Consider the following 24,133-nt stretch of genomic DNA (forward strand, 5'->3'; position numbering starts at 1 on the left):
TTATCCTTCTCAAGGATAGTCTTAAGGGCGTAGGGTGAGTTTTCGTTTGACGACATCTGATTAATTAAGCAAAAGTAAATTTAATTAGTATTTTCGACATTGTAGTCCCATTATTAATGACCCAATAACATTAATGAAATAGGAGCATGAGAATCCGGCTTCCAGTTATTAAAGGCAGCTATAGCACACAACATTAATAAGTGGTTAGGCAGACTGACAACGATTGCCAATTGTGAATAGAGCACAATTCTCGGTTATGAGACCTATAGAGACAACGATTGTCTGTATAGATACGTTTAGCCTCATCTTTGCCCACTTTAAGTCTCCAGACAGCTTTAGCACGTAACAGGAGAGTAAAGTAATAGCTGTCCTAGTATAGTGACGTGTGAAATGGCCGGATGTGTCAACGAAACGCTTTCACCTTGATGGGATAGGCTAGAAAACAAGTGCGGTGCTGTAGCTCCAAACACTCGAAATTTCGCAGTATGCCTCAAGTGTGACTTGTAGTAGGATTAGCATGAACTATTGGTTTTAAATTGGGATTAATTTTAAAATTACCAAATAGAGTAAAAGTCAAATTTTACTGTATTTATTATCGGGACGAATTGATGAACCCTTTCATCTCTCAGGACACTTAGTTTTAAATAACCTATTAAAAACTAAGTTTGTCGCGATATGACTAACCAATTTTAAGTTAATAGAAATCTATTAAGTTATTAGTTTTGGAAATCAAAACGCTTTTAATTTGCAAAACATAATTGGTTAATAAAATGTTTATTTTCAAATTTATTTGGTATTAGGTCGGTGATATTATAATCTTATTATAAACAATCCAAGCAACCACAATAGCAAATAATATGTAAATCCTTATGGCCAAAAGGTGATCGGTCTCGCTAGAGCCAATTAGGGAGACCGATCGGGTCAAGGGGTTCACAACACAAAACAACCACAAGGAATGACTTCTTCGTGCATCCCGTCATCTTGCCCGAACTCCCACTAACTCCAAGTAATCCTTGAGCTCGTCCTCGGTTATCTTCGCGTCTTCTTAATTACAGATTTATAAACTAACAATAATTTGTCCTATTACAAATTTGAACCATCTTTATGGCCAAAAGAAAACCGAAAAATAAATAATAACCTTTTACAACTTTTGAACCATCCATATGGCCAAAAACAAGCTCAAACACCAAACACAACCAAACAAACATAGGTCGGGGCCGGATTTACATATTTAAAATAAATAAAATTTCGGGTCGTTTTGACTTGGTCAAATAAAATAAACAAAATTTTGACCAAATAAAAATCACCCGAAAATAAATCTAGATCTATAAACTTTAAAAGATTTAAAGTTTAAGATGTAGATCCGGTTTTAAACGAACCGGGATCGAATCGTACGTTGTAACCGCGGCTCTGATACCACTGTTGGGTTTCAACGGTGGTTCGGAACGAAAACGGTCAAGTATCTTAAACCCGTTTTAGTTAATAATTTCGTTTAATAGTTATTAATCAATACTAATAATCAAAGATATAAACGAACTATAAAACGCAGCGGAATATAAACGATTAACACGAACCAAAAACCGAAACCCAAGACCCGGATCCGATTACAACTTTATACGAGTACGATATAAACAACAATAAACAACCAAGATTAGTTTGTCGATATACCTCGGTTATCGAAACCGGGAAGACACCGAAGGCTAACGAAAAAGAGCTAGAAAAATGACACAATCAATCGGACCTCAACAAGTTCCGGTTGCGGCAGTGGTACACGGCGGCGGCGGACAACTCCGGCGATGGCGTGACACGATGGCAGCGGATATATTGCGACGGACAGCAGCCGAACAGAAGCTGAACAATAACGGAACAGCAACAGAACAGTAGACAAGCTGCAGTAGCAGCTGCCGGAAAACCGGAACTGCCGGAATAGCAGGTCACCGGAAAACCGGGTTCGCCGGAGTTAGGGTTGCGGCTGGCGGATTGAGCAAACAACAACACCGGTGACTAGAGAGGAGCAGCGGTGGTAGTTATAGTGGTGATGGGATGACGGCAGAGGCTGTAAGCCGGCGGCCGGAGATCCGGTGGCCGGAAAAGGTCTGCCGGCAGCGATAGTGTTATGGGTGTGGCTAGGGTTTTCAAATGGAAAGCTTAATTATTTAATATAAAGTAATTATACTACATATAGAATAATAACTAGGGTTTAAACCAATTTGAACCCATTGGGCTTAAGCCCAAACTCCAAAATAAAGCCTAATCCATCTTTGATTGTGTCGGGCCCAGTCTTCATGTAAGTGGGTTAATATATCGTTACCCCCGGTGTAACTCATACCGGGTCATATTCGGGTCGGTCCGCGTTGACTTGACCCGAACCGACCATTAAATCCAACACTAAATCCCAACTTATTTAGTTAATTTAAGTTCAAAATTGATTTTTTATAACTATTAATTACTTCTTTCGGTAGTTGTGAGTTGTGACAGTGGCGTCGGTGTAGGTAGTGGTTTGTTCACCTGTTCTTATACTCCCCTCCTGCTTGCCCAGACCCCGAGCCCGACAAGTATATCCGAAACATATGGGACAGGTATACTCGAAACCTGACGGGTATGAGATCAAATAATGCCCGGTCCAATTACCCGAGTCATACACCCGCAAAATTTTTAATTTTAATTGTTATATACCCTTAACTCTTGTTTATTAATGCTTCATTTTTAGTTTGTACACATATAAAAAAATAGTTTTTTTTCTTATGTGATATGTAATTATTGATATTCTTTATATTTTGTATGTTGTGAAGTATATATTCAGTGTATCGTATATTCATATTTTAATTAGTGATATATTTATTTATATTCAATGTAATGCTTGTATGTATGTAGTCTATCATATTTTAATTTGTAATAGTTGTAATTTGAATAAAATGTATAAAAGAATTATAGCAGTAAAAAAATGTACTTGGAAATCAAAAGTACTTTTTTTAACTAACGAGTATATTCGATACCCGCGGGTATACTCGATACCCGGCGGATAATGGGCCGGGTATGGGATACTATTCTATAAACGGGCATAGGTTTGGAATTACCAATACCCGGCCCGAGCCCGGCCCATTGTCATCCCTAAGTCTACGCCCAAAGATCCAAGCGTCCGACATATCTTTTATAGTGCCCCGACCCAACTTTTCAAGCCTAAGTGTAACTTTATTTTGAAAAATATCAACTAAGCCAAGATTGCAACTTCTTCATCAATTGGAAATTCGGAATCTACGAGTTATACGGGAGTGGGAGACAAACTTGCAAGTGCAGTTTGTAGTGTTAAAAAGAAACATTTGCAAGTATTACGAATGAAATAGTAATTGAGCGTTTTCAAAAGATGAAATCACGTAGATGTCAATTGTTATATGTATTTTGGTTATTTAGTTTATTGAAATTTTTTGCTTACATTTCTATACTTAGTTTAATTAATGTAATTTTTTACTCGGCCCATTTTTGTTTAACCCGTTCTAGGTTGACATTTTTTTAGCATCTACTAGCTAAAATTTCTAGATCCGGCGCTACGCACGACATCATGTCTTCATCTTCCATCATAGACACAACCAAGATGAACGAATGGGAATATGATCGGTACTTATCTCTCCCATATGAAGAGATAGAATCAGCCATCATTGATGAGAATCTCATCACCCAAGATTCCTATTTTAAGGTTTACAAAGCACAACTCTTGCAATCAGAACAAGTGATTCATATTGTTGCACCCAAAACTACGCAAATAAACCTCGTAGCAAACGACGCGCTTATTTCAAAAGTTCTCAAGCACAAAAACATTGCCACTGTTTTCAAGTTATCTGGCACAAAAGATTCCTTCGGGGAGGAAGAGCTAATCATCATAAACATGCATGGGGCCAATGGAAGTCTAGATAAACATCTAAGTGGCTCAACTCTCACTTGGATGCAAAGACTGCATATATGTGTCAAGGCTGCACATGCTTTAAAATACCTTAATTATGATGTCGAAGACGATCACCATGTGTTACATTGTAACATCAAAAGCTCCAAAATTTTACTAGATCACAACTGGGAACCCAGGTTATATGATTTTGCTTTTGCTCTTAGAGCTAAAAAGCATCATCTCCACTTCACTAGTAGCTATTATTGCACATTACAATATATGGACCCAACATATGAAAGCATGAAAGCTTTAACTCATAAGTCAGACGTCTTTTCCTTTGGTGTCGTGTTGTTTGAAGTCTTGTTTGGGAGGGAAGCAACCATTCAAAACAACGATAATTGGTATTTTGCTCGATTGGCCAATTCACATTTCGAAGAGAGTAAACTAGATGATTTGATTGATCCGGACCTTCGAAAACAAATGAACTTGCAATCATTGAACATCTTTGCTGAAACAGCATATTGTTGCTTAAAGGAGCAGCAATCACAACGTCCAAATATAAATCAAGTTATCTCAAAACTTGAGAAAGCGTTGGAGCTTCAACACAAACACGTAATTCTTTGACTTCTCTTTTGTGTCTGATTCCATATTCAATAGTTTGTCATGTTCACTAATTTAGTTCTTATTGTCGTGATTATCGATTGAAGAATGCATCAATTAAAGCTACTCCAGTTGAAGGTCCATCATCACCTAACCACTTGAAGGTAATTACGATTAAAGTTATTGTATGTATCATGATATTTTTTTATTAACAAGTAATTTTTACTACAGAGGAAAAACTTGGATCACTTGAAATTTCTATTAAGAGATATAGAGTTGGCAACCAATAAATTTCCCGAAATGTACTGCATTGGGTCAGGAGGCTATGGAAAGGTGTATAAAGCACAACTTAATCTTGATGAGAGAAACTACCGGTGATCGAAGTGAAAAATAAAGGCAAATCACCTGAAAATCATAGCATGGTAGCTATTAAACGCATCTTTAGTAGAAATGACGAACAAGGAGAACAAGGTTTCTTTGCAGAAATTGAAATGCTTAGTAATTGTAAGCATCCAAATATAGTTTCTCTTCAAGGTTTTTGTGATGAAGGAGGAGAGATGATCCTTGTTTACAAGTATGTTTCTAATGGATGCCTTGCTGATTATTTGGAAAACATTGATGGCAAAAATAATCTAACTTGGGCTCAACGTATTCAAATATGTCTTGATGTTGCACATGGATTGAAGTATCTCCACACAAGTACAACGGATAAACAAAGTGTAATACACCGCGATATAAAAAGTGCCAACATTCTATTGGATGATAGATGGATGGCAAAGATTGCGGATTTTGGGCTCTCCCTACAAATCAGCAAGGTAGCACCCTCATTACCTATACCATTGCTGGGACATAAGTGTACTTTGATCCAGAATATCTTAGTACAGGTAGGCTGAAAACTAAATCAGACATTTACTCTTTTGGAGTCGTTTTGTTTGAGATCATGTGTGGGAAGCTGGCATATGATAAAACTTACGGTCAAAAGGGGCTTCCATCGGTAGTACGACAATGCTTCAATGAAGGAAAGTTGAATACTTTGGTTGATCCAAGAATAATGGATGTCGATGATAAGGTTTTTCTAATAATCGGAGGGGTCGATAAAGATTCTTTGGATACATTTACAAATATCGCATATAAATGTTTGGCGGAAACTCAGTCTGAGCGTCCAACAATGGAAGACGTCATCAAAGAACTCGAGAAAGCATTAACTTTTCAAGTAAGTATCTCAATTCAAAATGTAACTGTTGGAAATCAGGCCTAAGAACACGAACATCGAAAGACTCTTTCTATTTATCATAACTAACACATTTACAATGACCCATAACCCATCTATATATACTAAACAAATGTCTTGCAAAACAAGTCAACATATTCTAGGAAACTAAATAATACTTAATATTCTTATCATACTAAAGAAACGTGCCAACACAAACATACTAAAATACTTTCACTTAGCCTCTTTAACTTTTTTGATAACCTGTTTCAGGATTAACTTTAAATATTCCCCCTTAATCCTGAAACTGACATGTTCTCTTTCTTTCTTTTCTTACGTGTTCTTTAATAATTTATTCATTCAGCCAAATCATTCACATTTTTTTAATTTTTTGTAATTTAAATTGGTGACTCGTAGTGTTTAGATGCTATCTGAATGAATTTATTGACAGTATTTTGTTTAATAATAATTACTAAGTTAATTTGAGTGCCATGTTTCATAGAAAACCGGTAAGGACAACCTCCGTATATCACTTGAAGCTATAAAACATGGCACACAAAACTTCAGTGATTGCAATTGCACAGAAGAAGGAAGATCATGGAAGCTTTACGAAGGAAAAGTTGATCATACGAGTGTTCTCATAAAGCGATGGGATAAAAATTCTGATCAAGGACATACACAGTTTCTAACCGAGGTTGATAATCTTTCCCGGTGTAAGCATGAAAACATCATTGGTCTCGTAGGCTATTGCAACGAAGAGAATGAAAACATCATTGTTTATGAGCATGCCTCTAACGGAAGACTCAATCAACATTTGGACGATCCTAGGCTTACATGGTTGCAACGCCTCAAGATATGCATCGATATTGCAAACGGGTTGAAATTTCTTCATAATTTCAACCCGCAACAGGTACTACATAGAGACATTAAAAGTGGTAGCATTCTACTAGATGGTGATTGGAATGCTAAAATTTCTAATCTTGAAATGTCCTCAAAATCTTGGACAAGTGAAGACAATGAATATGCGGATCTTAAAGATTGCACCTCGTTGGGATACGTTGACCCAGCACAAAGACGGTACGATCTCTTAGGAGATTACTCGGATATATACTCATTAGGTGTTATTTTAGTTGAGATGACGTGTGGGAGATTGGCGTGGGTAGAGGGATGCGAGGACTACTCTCAGTCGTTAGGCCCTTTATCGGTATCATGCTATATGCGGGGAAAGTTTGATGAGATGATATTTGAGGGTATAAAGGAACAAATTATTCCAACATCATTGGCTGTGTTTATGGAGATTGCCATTAAATGCTTAGATAAATATGTTTGTCATGATCGGCCAAAAGCAGACAAGGTAGTAAGACAACTTGAAGAGACCTTGAAAATCCAAGTAAGTTTTCATACTTTTATTTCATCAAAATAACGTCAAAATTAGTGCAATTTCGTTTTTGCCCCCAATGGCCCACATGTATATACATTATATGCGCACACAGCAAGCATGGCGTTCAATGTGCTTATCAATATACATATTTTTAGTATTTTGTTCAGTAGGTGACTAATAGTGCTTGGATACTAATTTAACAAATTTTAAGATACTTCTAATTTTGTTTTTCAATTACAAATCTGATGCAAGTGTCATGATCACAGAAAACCATTGTGGACAACAACCTCCATATATCACTCGAAGCAATAAAATTGGGCACACAAAACTTCAGTAATTGCAATTTCATTGGAGAAGATACTTTTTGGAAGCTTTACAAAGGAGAAGTTTCACATGCTAATGGATGTACCCCCATTGTTGCAAAGAGGACGGATGCAAATTCTCGTAGAGGCGCTTTTATGTTTTGGACAGAGCTTTATATTCTTTCTTGCTATAAACATGAGAATATTGTCGCTCTTGCCGGGTACTGTACTGAAATGGATGAACACATCATTGTTTATGAGCAGGCCTGTAATGGAAGACTCGATATGTATTTGGATGATCCTCGTCTTACATGGACAAAACGGCTAAAGATATGCATCGATGTTGCAAATGGACTGGATTATTTTCATGAGGATTATATGATGCATAGAAATATTAAAAGTGGAAGCATTCTACTTGGTAGTGATTGGAATGCTAAAATTTCTAATTTCGAGCTATCTTGTAGTCCAGATTCAGACAACAATGACTGGACTTATTTTGTTCATTATGGTGGTCGCAACTCACTGGAATACGTCGACCCAAAGTTTCGAATTGAAAGATACTCACAAAGGCGGTCGGATATATACTCATTAGGTGTGATTTTAGTTGAGATGTTGTGCGGGAAAAAGGGAAGTACCACGACTTCCTCTGATCTATCGTTAGGCCCCTTAGCTAATATACACTACAAGCAACACAAAAATCTTGATGAGTTGATATTTGAGTTTATAAAGGAACAAGTTGCGCCACAATCATTGAGTACGTTTATTGATATTGCTCTTCAATGCTTAGATTTTAACTGGCGTGATCGGCCATGGGCGAGTGATGTGGTCATACAACTTAAGAAGGCATTGGAGTTCCAGGTAAGTTTTCATACTTTTATTTTATTTACCAAAAAGCTGAACATAAACTCAGTTTTCATAGATGAGCAGTGACATCCTATATATTTTGCTTTCTTAATTGAAAGACATTTTTTCTTATGTGTTCTTGTTGTGCTTCTGTCACAAACACAGATTGATATCTTCATAATACTCAAAACAATTGAATACACCAGATTTGATTACAATACGAAATCAAACAGAAAATTTATGAACACCCTAATTCAAGATGAAAGAAGTAGAGAGAGAAATAATATGTGTGAAGTGAGAATGAATCGTCGAAGTCTCTCAAACTCTTTCCTGAGGACTTTCAGATATATATTGACTTAACACACAAACGGGCCTGAATCTTGATGACACAAATAAGCCCAAAGCAACAGCAACAGCCCAATCCATCATCAGCTCACATATTTTTTAGACATACAACACAACCGAAAAATATATTAGAGAAACAATTAATACCAAACATCCTATCCTAGATATGTATGATAATGAATTGTAAGGAATATTTTATACGATTATATATTTATATGTTTGACATTGAATTGAAACAAATACATATTTTATATTTCAACAGCTTCTTTGTGTAGAAACTAGAAAGTAGATAAATATTTGTATATCAAGTTTAAAATTTTAAATGTTTAATTGCTATATAGGAGAATCATGAAACATGGGAGCCTAAGTTGCCTATAGACTACAAAGAGATCATCCAGGCGTCAAAAACCCCGCAGATCTACGACTCTGAGCATCTGTACAATATGTTTTCCAAAGGAATCCTTCTTCAACACGACAAAGTGGTAACTAATTCATATTTCATTTCGTGTGAATAAATCCTAAATTACAAATCAAAATGCCTTTTGGCCTAGCGGTATGGAGGTGTTGAATAAGGTTGTGCCTTTCTAATGAATGAGGGTTCAAGTCTCGTGGTTGCCAAAAAGACCGATTTTAAAAATGTTCCTTAACTATGGATGAGCTCCGATTGTTAGGCGTCATTATTTTGTGGAAGAGTCGTTAAATTTGAGTGTAATGATTATTTGCAGTTAAGGAACATTTTAAACCGAATCAAACCCATTGTAAAATCCGGAAAAACTAAATCCGACTGCTTTTTAAAAGCATAGAAACCGAACCTTTAGTTTTTGGTTCGGCTTGAGCTTAAACCGTCCAAACAAGCCCAAGCACACCCCTAGTATATATTGTGGGTTCACCCTTCATTGTAGTTGGCCTTGTAATAGTCACTTTTTCAACTACTAAATGTTAATGTCCTCATCCCAAACATTTACACGTGATAGAATTCGGGTTTGATTCATTTCGTTTTGTATGTAGTTGTTTTCACTTGGCAGTGATGGAGAAATAAATGAAAGGATATCTGCGATGATGTTTTGGTTCAAAAACCGTAGGTCACATAAATGGCGCCATGTTCAGGAATCAAGGTTCGTATCTATTTCTATGAGTCTAATAGTCTATTAGATTATATCAATGATGTTTTCAAAGTAAAGATTCTTGAAACTAAAGTATATGAAATGGTTTATTATTTAGTAAGGATCATCTCAACTCAACAGTTAGTAGATTAACCTCATCAAGATAGTTGGGACATGAATATATACTTTAATATCTTATGGCAAGTGCAGGTTTCAGAAAGTAGCAGAGATATTCGATATCTCGAAGCTAATGATCCAAATTCATATTACAACTCACTATTTATCTCTTGGTGTCAATTACGGAGCTTATATCATCTTCAAATTTTGTGATACGATAAAACGTTCAAGTGAACCGATGTATGTGAACTTAAAGTACAAGAGGGGTGGAGAGAAGTTACAAGCATATTTTGCAACATGGAGAGATGACAAATGGATGATGATTGTATTGTGCCGGTTTTTGAGTCACAGGAAGGATACTCATTTTGAAGTTTTACTCGAAAGCCTTTCACGATACCATTGTGGAAACAGTTCCATCTATGTTGAAGGCATTGAGTTTCGAGTCATCGACAATGTAAGCTTGAAAATACTCTTTAGTTTCCATTATGTATTCTTCCTCTCATGTTTTAAAAATTAAAATTAAATAGTGGTGCATTTGTAATAATATCATCATAAATTAGTTATATGATCTCATAACTTTTTAACAGGATAAAAATAAAGAAATTGAGCAAGCCCCCAAGGATCAGGTAGTTGGCACTCATGAAATGCTCAAAAGATATGAAATGATACAATATTCTTTGGTAACATATCCTTCTTTTCAACCCTTTGATGAACAGTTGTTAACGCCAAACGAAGCGAATGGAATGAAACATCTTATGCTTTCAGCAAAGGAAGCTTTGTATGGCTCTTCTAGTGTGAAGCATTTTCATCTAAAACCCTCATCCGAGTCGAGGTTTGCTTTTTGAACAAACTTAAATATTCCAATTCTAACTCTTCATTTACATAACTTTACTATATGCTCTTCTATATTACATGTTGTCGCAAGATACAGAATATTTGTGTTACATTGTTTTCAAGCTTTCAGAAAAATGTGTTGGGTTGCATTGTCCGGTGATAGTAAGAGATCTAGTTCGTCGAAACAAGAAACCAGCTGAAATTATTTATTTTAGATCCCCAAGCCCGTGGAACTTACATGAAAACCATAGTGTTCCAAAACGAAGAGAAGACGGATGGATGGAGGTTAAAGTCTGGAAATTCAACTCAAGTCATCAACTTAAAAATGATTGTATTTCGGTGAATCTAAAATTGGTAGCATATGAAGGAACTATGTCCGGTCTTATTGTATGTGGCATGGAGATTCGGCCGATGTAAGAATATTTACAAAATTTGACTAACATATAATATTTTCTGACTCGTGTCTCGTAATAAGATTATATCATAAATTAGATAGATCAATATAGATCCAAATCCACCAAGTTATATATCGATGCCCTAATACTGACGTTGATGGTTACTTCAAGGCTCGGTATGCATAAATATAGTAATTAAAACAACAAAACATCAACATGTGTAAAACATTTAACAAAACATCCAACTTCTAGTCTCTAAAGTTCATATAATCTTAAATAAATAGAAAGTCAATAAAACGGTCGATCGCTTTGCTTACCAAAAAGTCCCCGACCATACGTACACGATATTAGCTCTGCAAGAAGTGGAAACTGTAATGTCACAAAACAAGTAATTGGCAAACACGATAATGCAGCTATCGGGATCAAAATCCAATCTTTCCCTTGCCCAAATAAAAGATACAATGATGCACCAAAAGCAATCATCATTGAAGTTGTGGACAAAAACAATGTCGCGAGTCCCATTATTAATCTTGAAGGTAACGTGAAGAGAAAATCTTGTTCTGCATAACGAGCGGTTAGGATTGATAAAAATAATAATAATGATGTGGTGGATGAGAACAAGGAGATTGCATCTGCAACTGCAAATATTAAAAAAGATGCTTCTTTTGCGTAAAGTGGGTGGCCCGTATCGCCACTGTTGCCACCTGGCACTGTAATGGCTGCTGCAAATACTATTGTGGTTATGAGGCCTGCGGTTACTGTGTATGAATCAGCTGTTTTTTTCATCCATTCTTCACCGTCTCTCACTAGTTTTTTATGTTCTTTGCTGAATAACATCTCGGGTGTTTGTTCAAATGAGTTCTTTTCGGTTTTGTACTTTGGATGCACGAACTTCTCGACTTCCTGAATAAATTAAACGATAACAACAAATTATTAATCTAAAATTTTAAAACAATTTATGGTGTTGTATACGTTAAAAATACCATTTTGACCCATTTTTTTATTAAACAATTTATCTGACCCATTTGATTATAATTACTAAACTAAGCTTCAAAAGGTGGGTTTGGTTTATGTTTTCATAAAACCTGAACTCTCAGTTCCATTTCGGTTTTGCATGAATTTATAACCGGAAAAAAAACGAATTGAATTAGTGGATAATAATTTTTTTTTTATTTTGAATTTTAAATAATTTATAAGAATTTAATATTTAGTTAAACCAAATATTTTAGCCAAAATGTATGATTATCAATTAACTATCAAATAACAAAAAAATATTTATGCCGAAATTCATATTTTAAGCCCAAATGGAAAAACCGAAAACGAACAAAACCCAAACAGGAAATATTTGTTACCTTAAACCACTGCAATTCGCGTTGCATTTGTAAAGCTGCACCGGAGACAAGATTAAGTTTCTGTTGAGGTGCCAGTTTTCCCGCCAAGTGCAAAAGATTATTATTGTACGGGTCTTTAAGCGTCTTGTGAAAATGCTTGTGATCACTCATTTGATAAGTCAAATTATAAACCTTTTCACATCGATGAAGAATCGCCAACTGGATCATGAAATGACCATTTGTGTCACCGTACCAAATTGCTTGTGGAAATGTGTCAGCAATTTCTTGAATAACCTCATACGCACCGTTGCTTGCTGCCTCAATAATCGGATTTGAATAATGTATACTGTTTGATTGAAGATTCAATGCACTGATTTCTCGACATAAACATTTCACGAGTGCAAGCGCTTGATGATGAGCCAGTTTTAACTTCTGAATGTGTGTAATATGAGGCACTAAATTCAAATCAAGATTCAAGAATTAGCTTCTTTGACTTTTACAGTTGACTTTTGTTTAACAAGAAATTGAAGATACTCACCGATCCTACCCAAAACTTTCCAGACCACAAAGTTGATCTCTTGAAGAACTACCATCGAAGCGTATAAAATTAGCAGATTCTTATATTTGTAGATTATAAAATCTTAATGACTTTTAGTGATGTAAAGTTGCAGCAAACCTGAAGTGCAGAAGTGCATCTTCCCCTGCTTATTATTCGATTTCGGTTTCTCCAACTTCAAAGGAACATCTATAACATGAAACAAAACAACTTTTGTTAATTTATCCTTATATCATATAAAACACAGCTAAAACTTATATAATGTTAACTGTCTAAACGCAATAAAGCCTTACATTTATAGATTAAACTATCAAAGAAATTGAGGCGGCATCCGCTTTCAAAGGCGTCTGCTTTTCTTGCTATAGCCATTAAAGGCGCATCGACATTATCAGAAGGTATAGTTGTAGCCAGTTCAGGATACTGAGTGACTAAATCAAGTGCAATATCTGTCAAAAAAAAATAAAAATAAATTAATTAACACATAAAAAATCAACATTTTAGAATTACAAACTCACCAAAATATCCTGCGAAAATGACATTAGACAAAAGTGTCACACCCATGTTTCCTGTGAAAGTACTAGGATACTGATTACCCTTTGTGACACTCAACAAATATAAAAATGTATCTTTATGAGAATTAATAAGAGCTCGATGAATGGGCAGTAACCCGTCAACATCTTCAGTATACAACAACTTCGGATACTTATTCACCAAGATTTTAACCGCTTCGGTGTTGCCAACAACCGCTGCAATATGAAGTGGTGTGTATTTTTCTGAAGAAGTTAACATTTTTAGGAGAGATTTAGGTGGCAACTTTGCTACCAATTTCTCAACAAAATTAATCCCTTGCTTTCCCGTCCCGACTGCAATATGTAGAGCTGTAAAACCGTATTTGTTGATATTGGCGGTGACTGCTTCTTCGTCTTGGTTTATGAAATCTTGTGCTTCATCCCAGTCGCCTCTAAGGGCGGCTTTGTATAATGGAAGATAAGCACTTGTGTTCATAGTTGGTTCTGTTAAACACATGTTGAAAATTATATCACTAAGAATAATATGTACACATAGTACAGTCATATATAACTACATATACAAAAAGTAGGCAAATCTTTAGATTATTTTAACATTTGCATACAATCAAATTAGACATCAAAACCTTCTTTTGCATTAGAGTAAGAATATACTAGTAACAGAAAAAACAGATATTTTGTTTGGTTCTGCACATGTCATTTGACAAATCCTTAATTCTGTGGTAGCTAAGTTGAATACTACCAAATCAGGGAATCTGATTCACAAAAGATAACTGAAATAAGTCAAAATAAATGAAACAGTTGCTGATTTGTCATTTTCTAATGAATTTAAACAGCAATGAGTCAATGTAAATGAAGTTCAGGATACGTGCAGACGTGCAGTTAGGGGTGCAAAAGAGCCGAGCCTCTAATAAAGCCCGTTTAGTTATCAAGCCCAACGTCGGACCTTGTATGAGAAGCTCATTTAGGCTCGCCGTGCCTTAACGAGGATTGTGTATATTTTAGGTTTTTAACTTTTTTGGATTTCCATATATTAATTTCACACTGTATAGCCGAGCCTGACCCGATCTTTTGGCTCATTTAAGGTACTACACATGACTACATACAACCGAGCTTAGACTCATTTGGATTTTTCTCAAAACATATAAAATAATTAGCAATTACCTAAACTAGTAAATAAATAATAAACGAGCCGAGCCTGAGCCTGAGCTTGAAAAAAATGACTCACGAGCCGAGCTCGATCTCAAGCTCTTCTAAGTCAAAACAAGCTGAGCTCAGGCTCTGCTTGGGTCGTTTACGCCCCTAGTGATAGCTAAGTTGAATACTACCAAATCAAGTAGTCTCATTCATGCAAGTGGACCAAAATAAGTCACTAAACCATAATTTATCACATTCAATTCAATCTAAACAAAAGCAAGTCACTAAACCATTAATCCAAATAACAAAACAGCTACAAAAGCTAAATTACCATGCAGGAAATCCGAGATCTCATTAAGATCCATCGGGAGCATGGTCGGCGATATATCCGTCCAGCTCTCTTCAAACACCGTCCCTTCCAACCCCCTCGACTTCCCAAGACGCGTATTAAACCGACTATCAACCGCCGATGTACACGAATCGCCTTTCAAATCAATCTGCTGCGACACTCCACGTAACGGCACAGGCAACGACCTCGAATGCGGCGTGGATATCATCAACCCACTACCACCACCACCACCACCATCCAACGTCATCATATCATCCTTAATAATTACCGACCCAGGACTAGGCGATGGCATACAACCATACAAGCCTTCCAAATGCACCCAAACATCCTTAGCTGTTTTAAACCCAATGGCAAACGTTAACACGTCTTCTGTCACCGTACCTAGTATCCAACCTCGTACCAACGCGTCGGATTGTCGCCACCAGTGGTGGGTATCGGGTGAGGACTCGTCTGGTTGTTCGTGTTTCCCGTTGATGAAACCGAACATGTCGTGGCCTTCGATGAGGCATAGCATCTGGGTTCGCCATAATGGGTACTTGTCGTGGCCTGAGAGCTTCACGGAGACGAAATTTGAGACGTTTACTGTGTATGGGTATGAGTAGGCTGATGCAGCTGGTTCTGTGGGTGGTTGTGATCTGATGGAATTGGAAGCCATTGATTTGTTTGTTTGAAGGTTTTACAGTGTGATGTTTGTTTAATCATTCATTGCCTACCAAAATCTCATCGATGTAAAAACTTATTATTACAACTTGGGTTATTATACATACGTATAAGTATATAAATAACGTAAAAAGTCATTATAGTTTATTATTTTTTATATTTTAATTTTTAATCATCATGTAATACTACTTTCTTTCTGTTTTACTCATTATAGTCGTTTGTTTTTATTATTTTATTTACTAGTAGGGATTTTTTTTAATTCCTCCATTCATACTTTTTAAACTATTCCAAGAAAATCTATTCGTATATTATGATTTGATTTTTGAACCTGGTCTTGACTCCCAAAGACAGAAGCCTTACCACCGAACCAAAGATGAAATGACTACTACAGAATTATACTTTAAATTAAACACAAATGTTTTTGTGAGTGCTTTAAGGTGTGTCACGCCAACAATTTGTTCTTAAGTATGTTACTTTTTGTGTTACCATAAACTATACAAACATTGATGCTAGTTTAGGAGTTTATTTCCTTTATCTTGGGCCAACGAAATTCGCATCAATTCGTCACCACAACGCGTTTTATTAACTGGTTTTGGACTTTTGCCACTAATGGTTTACTTGCTAAATAGATGATTGAATTACCCTTTTTTGAACATAGGTGATTAATTATCTGATGCAAGGAGATGTTCTTTTTTGATAATACGAGTCTTTTTTAAACAGGGAAAAACATGATTTAAATGTGAAGTTGTTAAACACTGTGTTATATTTATTTTATATGTACATTGTATCCATTGAATTTGACCAACAATATACATTGTTCTTCTATCTCTCTTTTTCTTTGATAAGCAAGCACAGAATGCGCGTAATAAAGATAATATTATTTAAAAATTTCATAACGTCAAAATAAATTAACCGTATAATAGTTTTGTTAAATTGTACAATTGTATGGAGAATGTTAATCTATCTAATTAATAAAATAATGAGATGGCGTGATACTTATTTTTCATCTAATCACTCTCCAAATGATTTTCCAAAGCTCAAAATGCTGTCCTAATATTTCAAAATCATGGTGACTGAATATGATGATAAAAAAGGATGACGACAGAGTTAGGGAAGGAATTGGATAATTGGGTTGGTTATTGTGGAGGCGCTAAAAGGGTACACCATCCGCCTCGGCCTCCTCTTCATTAACCGGTTAACGCTCAAAAGGGCTCAAGTTACATGGGGTCAGCCCACTAACAACCCATCACAGTCTTTTTGTTTTCCTAATATCTAGTTATTCATATATCACAACACGTGTTTGAAGAGTAAGTAAGGTAAAATATATTGCGTATGTGGCAAATGACGTGACGCTTTAACTAACTAACAAACATTTCTCCACGATACATAAGGCTTACTATATATTTTATTTTCATTTGTACTCAAGGTAGTATTAAAAATATTATTAGTCCGAAAAACAAATGTCCATATATCTTAAACTTATCAAATGTGAAACAGTTGAATTAATGGATTTTTATACTATATTCATAATTTCTATAAAATTGAAGTATTTATGCCATCCGAGTCGGTAGCTCTAACTCTGCAATAGCAAAGTCAACATGGTTTAAAAAATAGCATGTTCACATTTATTGGGATGGCTGCTTTTGTCCCATGTTACCACCATACCATGCACCAGGAGAACACATACGTTTCCTTTAAACATATTCTCGCTTTTTTAAATTATTTTTAACTATCTTAGATAGTGCAATATATGATAATTAAATATTAGGAGAGAACATATGAAACTTGAATCTAAAGTAGTCCGTTAACAAAAACTAACACAAAATCTGAGTATATGTACTTTCAAGTTAAACAGTACACTAATTACATTGTTACACAATATTAATATTTAATTTATTAATTTGTTTTAAGTAATCACTAAAATTAGAAGAAACTGTTTTGAAAATTGAAATAGTTTACAATCATTTAAAACCAAACATTGAAGTTTTAAGTCCTTGTTTACAAGATTATGAGTTGCAAGTTTAGACTTCGTAATTTTGAAATTGATCAAGAGAAAACATAGTCATTTAAACTTTTCTTTGAATGGCAAACTCCCAGGCTCCTACATATTTCAAAATTTTCAAGATCATTCTGACCACAATATGATTTGAACGTTTATTTATCACTATGAAAATATTCCACTTTATCTAACACCTTGATATAATAGGATTGCAAGCCAATTAGTCACAAACATATAAATTAACTTGTAATAAAACAACTAACACCGGTTACACAACAACGTATGCAACTGCATATCATTTAGTGGTATACGTTGGGTTATTTGTTAAGGTTCAACAAAATTTATTCAACTCTTGTATCTAATGTTAATCCAAATAAATGTAAGAAGCAGGCTTCATCCGTTGTTTTTAACACCAAGCGGGTATACTTCCTAAAATATAACTTTTAAAAACTTTTCAAATCAAAGGATAGTAGCATAAATTGATGCCGGTTTTAAGTTTATGTCGTCTAGATCTTAGCAAAGGATATAACTTTCTAAAACCACCCAGAAGGTCCGATTTTTCACTCTTCAAATCATCTAGATCTTAGCAAGCATTTATAGAGTGAAAAATCGGACCTTCTGGGTGGTTTTAGAGTAAGAGACCGCTCGAGTTGCACCAAAGAAAGACATGATCAACCTCTTCATAAGCCGAACCACAAATATGTTTTGATTTTTTTCGATTATTAGCTTGTTATAGTTAAAAATGGCATAAATAATAAATACAATTGATATTATATTGATAAAATGAAGAGTAGCCCATCAGGATTGATTTATTTGGATAAATTAATAATAGCATGAGGATGGATGCTATTATTACGCTTTGTGTTTGGTGGAATATTTGCTTTTCTACTATAAAATACTTTTTCACCCTAGAAACAATTTACTTTGTCAATGATTCTCACTATTCTAGGATAGAAAATAAGAAAATCATTTTGCTATTAAACAAAAAGGAAAAAAAACATTATTATATTAAAATGAACATTAAAAGTACACTTGAGAAAAATTGTCCATATTTATTTGTTTTGATCATAACGTGTGATGTCATTTTGTCGAAAAAAGCCAATATTGCCATTGGCCCAATAGCAAACACCGCCACACCTTTGTTAGTGCTTCACTGCTTCCTGGTGGCAAAGGCGTTGTGGAAATTTCAAAATTCTCACACTGAAGGCAAACACGAACGTGGACCATATCATTTATTCACAGCTTTTTTTGAGCTTTTTCAAGTAGAATATCTTAGTCACTTCTCACATTTGCTCTTCTTTAAACGTCTTTTTATATTTATATAGAAAAAGTTCACGTTGAGTCATTAGCAAACTCGAATTATAAACAAGCCACGTTCAAGCTTTCACGTTTTCAAGTCGTGACGAGCTGACCTTAGTCGTATATATTCAAACTCAAGACAAAGCTTACCCTTCAGCCACTTCACCTTTGATTCTCATCCGCATAACGCATTACTAATTATACTACCAGCATGCCACCAATTTCTTGAATCAAAATTACATGTCATGTTTGTAACCTGACTAACCCAATCAACCTGACCCTAATAACCCAAAACCTGACTAAACCTTAACATGGTCGGGTTGCAGGTGAGTTTTTCTTTTAAAGAAAAGCCCGACTAACCTAGGATCGGGTTGTGGGTGGTTCATTTTTTATAAAAAAAAACCGACTAACCTGAACTTGAAAAATCTAAACCATAATAGGGTCGGGTCACAAGTGATGTTTTTTCCTTTAAAATATACGACTAACTAGGGCTGTTACTTTTACCCGAAACTTAACCCGAGAAAACTTATACCCGAACCCGAACTAACCCGATCCGAGAAACCCGAACCCGAACCGAAGTAATTCATGTTGGTTCTTGGGTCCGAATTTTAGGTTTTGGGTCAACCCGAAAAACCCGAATAAATTTTTAGTTTAAAAAACTACATATATTTTTAGGCATTATAGGTTAAGCTTAGCCGCTGACGTTATCCAATTTAGCCCAAATCGACTGTTCTCAAATTACCCTAATCACGGCATATTGAAGACGATTATGTCAATCTTGTTTCTTATGGTTGAACTTTATTACATTTTATTCTTTTTAAGATGTTTATCAGTTTAATTTTGTTTTATTATTGGTTTCTTTACATTACAAGTGAAAAAGAATATGTAACATATAAATGTAACAATGTAGTTATATTTCTAAGATACTCGAAACTCGATTGCCCAACCCGAAAAAACCCGAACTCGAATAAACCGTGAGAGATTTGGGTTGGGTTTTGGTCTGGATTTAAAACTTTGAAACCCGAAACTTGAAAAACACCCCTACAACTAACCCGACTTTAATAACCCGAAACCCGTACGGGTCGACCCAATTAAAAGCCCTAGAATCCGGTCGGAATGTGAAATAAAAAGGTATAATAAATAAACACCAAATCAATAATATTCATTTCTTTTCATTTCATTTCGTACCCTACCCTCAATGGACAGACTCTCGGAGTCTCTTCTTCTGCAAATACTGAGTCGACTCGACGACTCAGCGGACGTGGCTCGGTGCCGAGTGGCTTACAAGGCTTTCAATTCCGTGTTTCCAGGCCTTCGATCGATTAATATTCGATGCTCAGAGGATGACTGGTTTCCTTTCAGGGCCTAGGGTTTCAATGAGGCAGGTGTTTGTAGACCTAGTTTCTAAATTAGAGAGTGTTGAATCAGTGAGCATTGTCCTTGAGGATACGTTCTTTGTTGATGAAGATGACTTAGAATTCGCAATGGCGTGGCTGCCTAGGGTTTCTCGGTCATTGAAATCGCTTACGGTTTCTGGTCTTCCTCGCCACTCGCATGTTTTCTCTCTCGTGTTTTTCTATTGTAAGTTCTCAGTTTTTATTAATCATCTCCCGAATTTAAACCACACTTAATCAAACAAATATTTATGTTCATTTAAAATAGGTTTATTAGATTTTAATAATCCCCACTGAAATGTATTGACTGATAATAATAGCTTTTTATTTTAACGCCACTGCCGGTCCCAAATTTAAAAAAGTTGGCCCGCATTGGTCCCCATTAAAAAGGATTTAATGTCGTTACACTTTTTTTCTGAATTTCAAACTAATGTTTTATGGCTTTTGATTGGAAGGAGAATACGAATCGATTGATGTAAAACTTAGCTCGAAACGGTGATCCAAACGGCTTGAATTTTGTTAATTGTAAGTTCGAGCACTCGAATTGAAGCATTATTTCGTCGTTTTGGAGAACTGTTTCGAACTAAGTTTACATCAATTGGTTTGTATTTTCCTTCCGATCAAAAGCCCTAAAACATTAGTTTGAAATTCGGGAAAAAGTATATCGTCGTTAAATCATTTTTAACGGGGGACCATTGGGGGCCAACTTTATTAAATTTGGGACTGTCAGTAGTGATAAAATGAGTAGGGATTATTATCGGCCAATACCATGCAATAGAGATTATTAAAATCCAATAAACCTTTAAAATATAAACAAAAATGAACATATTAAAACACATTAAGTGGATGATGATACATCCAAAGTTCCATAAAAATAAACGAACATAACATAAATGAACGAGAACTTTTTGTTCGTTCATTAAGTGAACATAAACGAACTTTCGTTGAACGGTTCACGAACATAAATGAGCATATATGAAACAAATATGAAGCATTAAGTATCCAAAGTTAATAAAAAACGAACATAAATGAACGAACGCGACATGTGTTCATGCTCGTTCGTTTAATTAATTGAACACAAATATTTTGTCCGTGCTTGTTTGTTTATTAAATGAACGAACTTCCCGCCGAACGGTTTACTTAACACAAACTTTTTGTTCTTGTTCGCTCGTTTATTAAATAAACGAGCATCCCGCCGAACAGTTCACGAACATAAATGAGCATATATGAACAAACGTAAACGAACATAGATGAGCACACTTAAATGAACACAAACAAACAAATATAGAACGTCAAGTATCCGAAGTTTCAATAAAAAATGAACATAAACGAACACAGATAAATTAACATAAATGGACGAAAGCAACATGTGTTCATGTTTGTTCATTTATTTAAATGAACACAAAGATTTTGTTCGTGTTATTTCGTTTATTAAATGAACAAAGATAAACGAACTTCTCGCTGAATGATTTACTGAACGTTCGGTTCGTCTAATGGCCTACTTGTTCCATCTGATCTACAATAAAACAGTGTTACCGTTTAAGTTCCATTTCTAGCAGGGCCTGATTTTCTGCTTAATAATAAATTTTTTGATGCGCGCAGGTCAAAATCTTGTTAACTTAAAGCTGGTGCAGGGAAAGCTGTCTGTGAAGAACTTGAATCCAATGCCAATGCTAACAAGTTTGACACTCGAATCGGTAGATTGGTTTGACCAACACCTAATGGAGTGGAACCACTGTTTTCCCAACCTTCAAGATCTTAAAATGGTAGATGTTGCAGGACTTAAAGGTCCTGTGATCCACCTTCTCAACCTCCACACCTGTCATTTAAACGTAATTAGTTATCCACCCGATTTGACTGTAATCGCCCCCAATCTCATCAAACTCAAAGTCCAATGTGAAATGCCCACTGCAGTTCATGTCGAAGCTCCCATGTTATCTGACTTTATGCTTCACCTTATTGAAGCCGGGACGTTCACATTCAAAAAGTTAAATAATTTGAAAACCCTTTGGCTTGACTCTCGCTTACTTACCTCCTTTCTTTCAGAATTCCCAATCATAAAAACAGTAGAAAATCTCACATTGGATATATCGGGAGAGTCGACAACAGGTCCCGACCCGGATCCAAACCTGAGCCTAGCGAAGGTGTTCACGGTTTTCCCAAATGTGACTTATCTGTGTATTAATCCAGGTGCTTGGATAGACTTAGAAGATTACCGGGCAGGTTGGGATATTTTGGACGGGGCAAAAGGGTTGAAAACATTACGCGCGTATCTGATGTTGGGCAAGCCGTCGTTAACTTTCAAGTATGTTTCTTCTGTGCTCGAACAGTGTGTTGATCTGTTAGAGGTCTCGATGCTCATTCATTGTGATGTTAGTGCTGCTAAGTCTAAAGGTTTCATGTCTAAGTGTAAGGCTCGTTGGCCCGGGTTGAAGTGGCGATGGGGAATATGGACTCATGAAGATCTCGAAGATTACTGGATATCATGGAGTGAAGATAATGAAGATTTTTGGTTAACCTACTGACGGTATATCTAAGAAACGCGCTTGTGATGAGGTAAGATCAATTGATCATATATCATAAATATCGTTTAGTTTATGTTTTAGGCCCGTGTGTTTTTATGAATTATAATGGATTGATGTAGAGAATAGCTTTAAATTTTAGACTCTTTTTTTTTTCGTGTTTAAGCTTTCAAGTTTGAAAGTAGATCTTTTGAAAATGTGGACTTTTAAATTTCATGCCAAAATATGTTACTAGAAAGCTCAACAGTACTCGCAACCAATGGGATGGGTTGGGATATTTGCTGTTAGTTGACCCGCCAGGCCGCCATTTGCTTTTCAGTTTGTTGATTGTATTCGGGTTAGTATAATGGTTATTTTCTAATAAACTTGTACTTTATGTAATATAAACATATTTTAATATTTTTAATTACAGTATCAAGCTATTGATACTTGCTGTTTATTTTTGAAAAAAGAAAAAAAATAATATTTCACAAATAGTAAATTGAACTTTTGGAATATGGTTTTGTTTGGTAAAGCTTGAATTAATTTAAGTTAATGAATTTAATAAACATAAAATTTTAATGTCCAAAAAAAACAATTAAAGTATTGAAACAAAAACATATACTAACTGCAAAACTTGTTTAAAACGGGTCAGGTTGGGTCGGGTCAAGGCTCCAAAGGAGATTTGAGATGTTAGAACTACTAGTTTCTAGTGCGCTTTTCGTTAGGTTCTCTTATGGAGCTGGATTGGAAATTACGGTTTTGCCCACAGGCTAATACGAGCCTTTGAGCCCATATAAACTTTACCAGTGGATGTTCGTTCTGAAACCGGTGAAACTTCTTCAAAGTCAGTTTCAGTATTATTAAAGAACTTATCAAGGGGTGCAAATTGTGATCTTGTTTTGGAAGATTTTTATACCAAGGGTGCTTCATTGTAATCATCTGAATTTGATTCAGAACTCGCTATGGAAACTTTGTTGTCTGGACTGCTTGCTCTCAAATTGAAAAAGTCTGTTTAGATGTCGGGTCAACTTTTACGAGAATTTCGTTGGTTCAACTCGATTCTGGATTTTGAAGTTGACTTTTTTTAACTCGTTAAAAGTTGACTTTGTTGTCTCTGGGTTCAGTTTCAGAATCTAGACCATCTCAATAGTCAAACTTCATCGAATGCTCAACATATTTTAACGAACCAGCCTGACCCGTAGTGTTGCCGGTTTGCTTTTCGATCTCAAGTCCCGGTATGGAGATGGAAAGAATGACTAGATCTCTCCTTCATCATATTCAAATCCCGTATCGAACCAAGAACGGTCATCAGAATCAATTTCATCATCTGTATTAACTATTAACACTATAGCTTGCATCTTTTAATA

General features: G+C 35.5%; 3 protein-coding genes and 1 pseudogene across 4 annotated transcripts; 3 read left to right on the forward strand and 1 right to left on the reverse strand.

Annotated features, from left to right (window-relative positions):
• The first annotated feature begins 3,559 nt into the window (after positions 1–3,559).
• LOC143631834 (receptor-like protein kinase ANXUR1) lies at positions 3,560–4,858 on the forward strand. The gene is made up of 3 exons (XM_077100459.1): positions 3,560–4,492; positions 4,588–4,644; positions 4,712–4,858. The coding sequence occupies exons 1-3, from the start codon at positions 3,560–3,562 to the stop codon at positions 4,856–4,858; spliced, it is 1,137 nt and encodes a 378-aa protein (XP_076956574.1).
• A 41-nt stretch (positions 4,859–4,899) lies between these two features.
• Positions 4,900–10,626, forward strand: LOC143631835 (receptor like protein kinase S.2-like). Its single transcript, XM_077100461.1, has 8 exons — positions 4,900–5,364; positions 5,418–5,693; positions 6,193–7,080; positions 7,338–8,231; positions 8,903–9,043; positions 9,570–9,676; positions 9,875–10,235; positions 10,369–10,626. Exons 1-8 carry the CDS (start codon positions 4,900–4,902, stop codon positions 10,624–10,626), a joined length of 3,390 nt encoding a protein of 1,129 aa, XP_076956576.1.
• A 579-nt stretch (positions 10,627–11,205) lies between these two features.
• LOC143631874 (uncharacterized) lies at positions 11,206–15,596 on the reverse strand. Its single transcript, XM_077100498.1, has 7 exons — positions 14,893–15,596; positions 13,413–13,910; positions 13,191–13,343; positions 13,018–13,086; positions 12,880–12,927; positions 12,363–12,796; positions 11,206–11,913 (listed from the first exon to the last, which is right to left on the reverse strand). Exons 1-7 carry the CDS (start codon positions 15,563–15,565, stop codon positions 11,299–11,301), a joined length of 2,490 nt encoding a protein of 829 aa, XP_076956613.1. The 5' UTR covers positions 15,566–15,596; the 3' UTR covers positions 11,206–11,298.
• A 4,465-nt stretch (positions 15,597–20,061) lies between these two features.
• Positions 20,062–22,980, forward strand: LOC143631773 (F-box/LRR-repeat protein At4g29420-like; annotated as a pseudogene). The gene is made up of 2 exons (XR_013153429.1): positions 20,062–20,449; positions 21,865–22,980. The product of XR_013153429.1 is annotated as an F-box/LRR-repeat protein At4g29420-like (transcript).
• Positions 22,981–24,133: the final 1,153 nt, after the last annotated feature.

The sequence above is a fragment of the Bidens hawaiensis genome, unplaced genomic scaffold, assembly GCF_021521415.1.
Source record: "Bidens hawaiensis isolate Kalapana, Puna unplaced genomic scaffold, B.hawaiensis_p1.1 tig00006258_1, whole genome shotgun sequence".
In the NCBI taxonomy this organism is placed as follows: Eukaryota; Viridiplantae; Streptophyta; class Magnoliopsida; order Asterales; family Asteraceae; genus Bidens; species Bidens hawaiensis.

Coding starts and splice junctions, on each gene's coding strand:
- LOC143631834 (XM_077100459.1), top strand. CDS start 3,560: ATGTCTTCATCTTCCATCATAGACACAACCAAGATGAACGAATGGGAA. Junction 4,493..4,587: donor TGGAGCTTCAACACAAACAC/GTAATTCTTTGA, acceptor TATCGATTGAAG/AATGCATCAATTAAAGCTAC. Junction 4,645..4,711: donor CATCACCTAACCACTTGAAG/GTAATTACGATT, acceptor TTTTTACTACAG/AGGAAAAACTTGGATCACTT.
- LOC143631835 (XM_077100461.1), top strand. CDS start 4,900: ATGGTAGCTATTAAACGCATCTTTAGTAGAAATGACGAACAAGGAGAA. Junction 5,365..5,417: donor TCCAGAATATCTTAGTACAG/GTAGGCTGAAAA, acceptor GTTTTGTTTGAG/ATCATGTGTGGGAAGCTGGC. Junction 5,694..6,192: donor AGAAAGCATTAACTTTTCAA/GTAAGTATCTCA, acceptor CATGTTTCATAG/AAAACCGGTAAGGACAACCT.
- LOC143631874 (XM_077100498.1), bottom strand. CDS start 15,565: ATGGCTTCCAATTCCATCAGATCACAACCACCCACAGAACCAGCTGCA. Junction 13,087..13,190: donor TGATAGTTTAATCTATAAAT/GTAAGGCTTTAT, acceptor TTCATGTTATAG/ATGTTCCTTTGAAGTTGGAG. Junction 12,797..12,879: donor GAAAGTTTTGGGTAGGATCG/GTGAGTATCTTC, acceptor ATTTGAATTTAG/TGCCTCATATTACACACATT.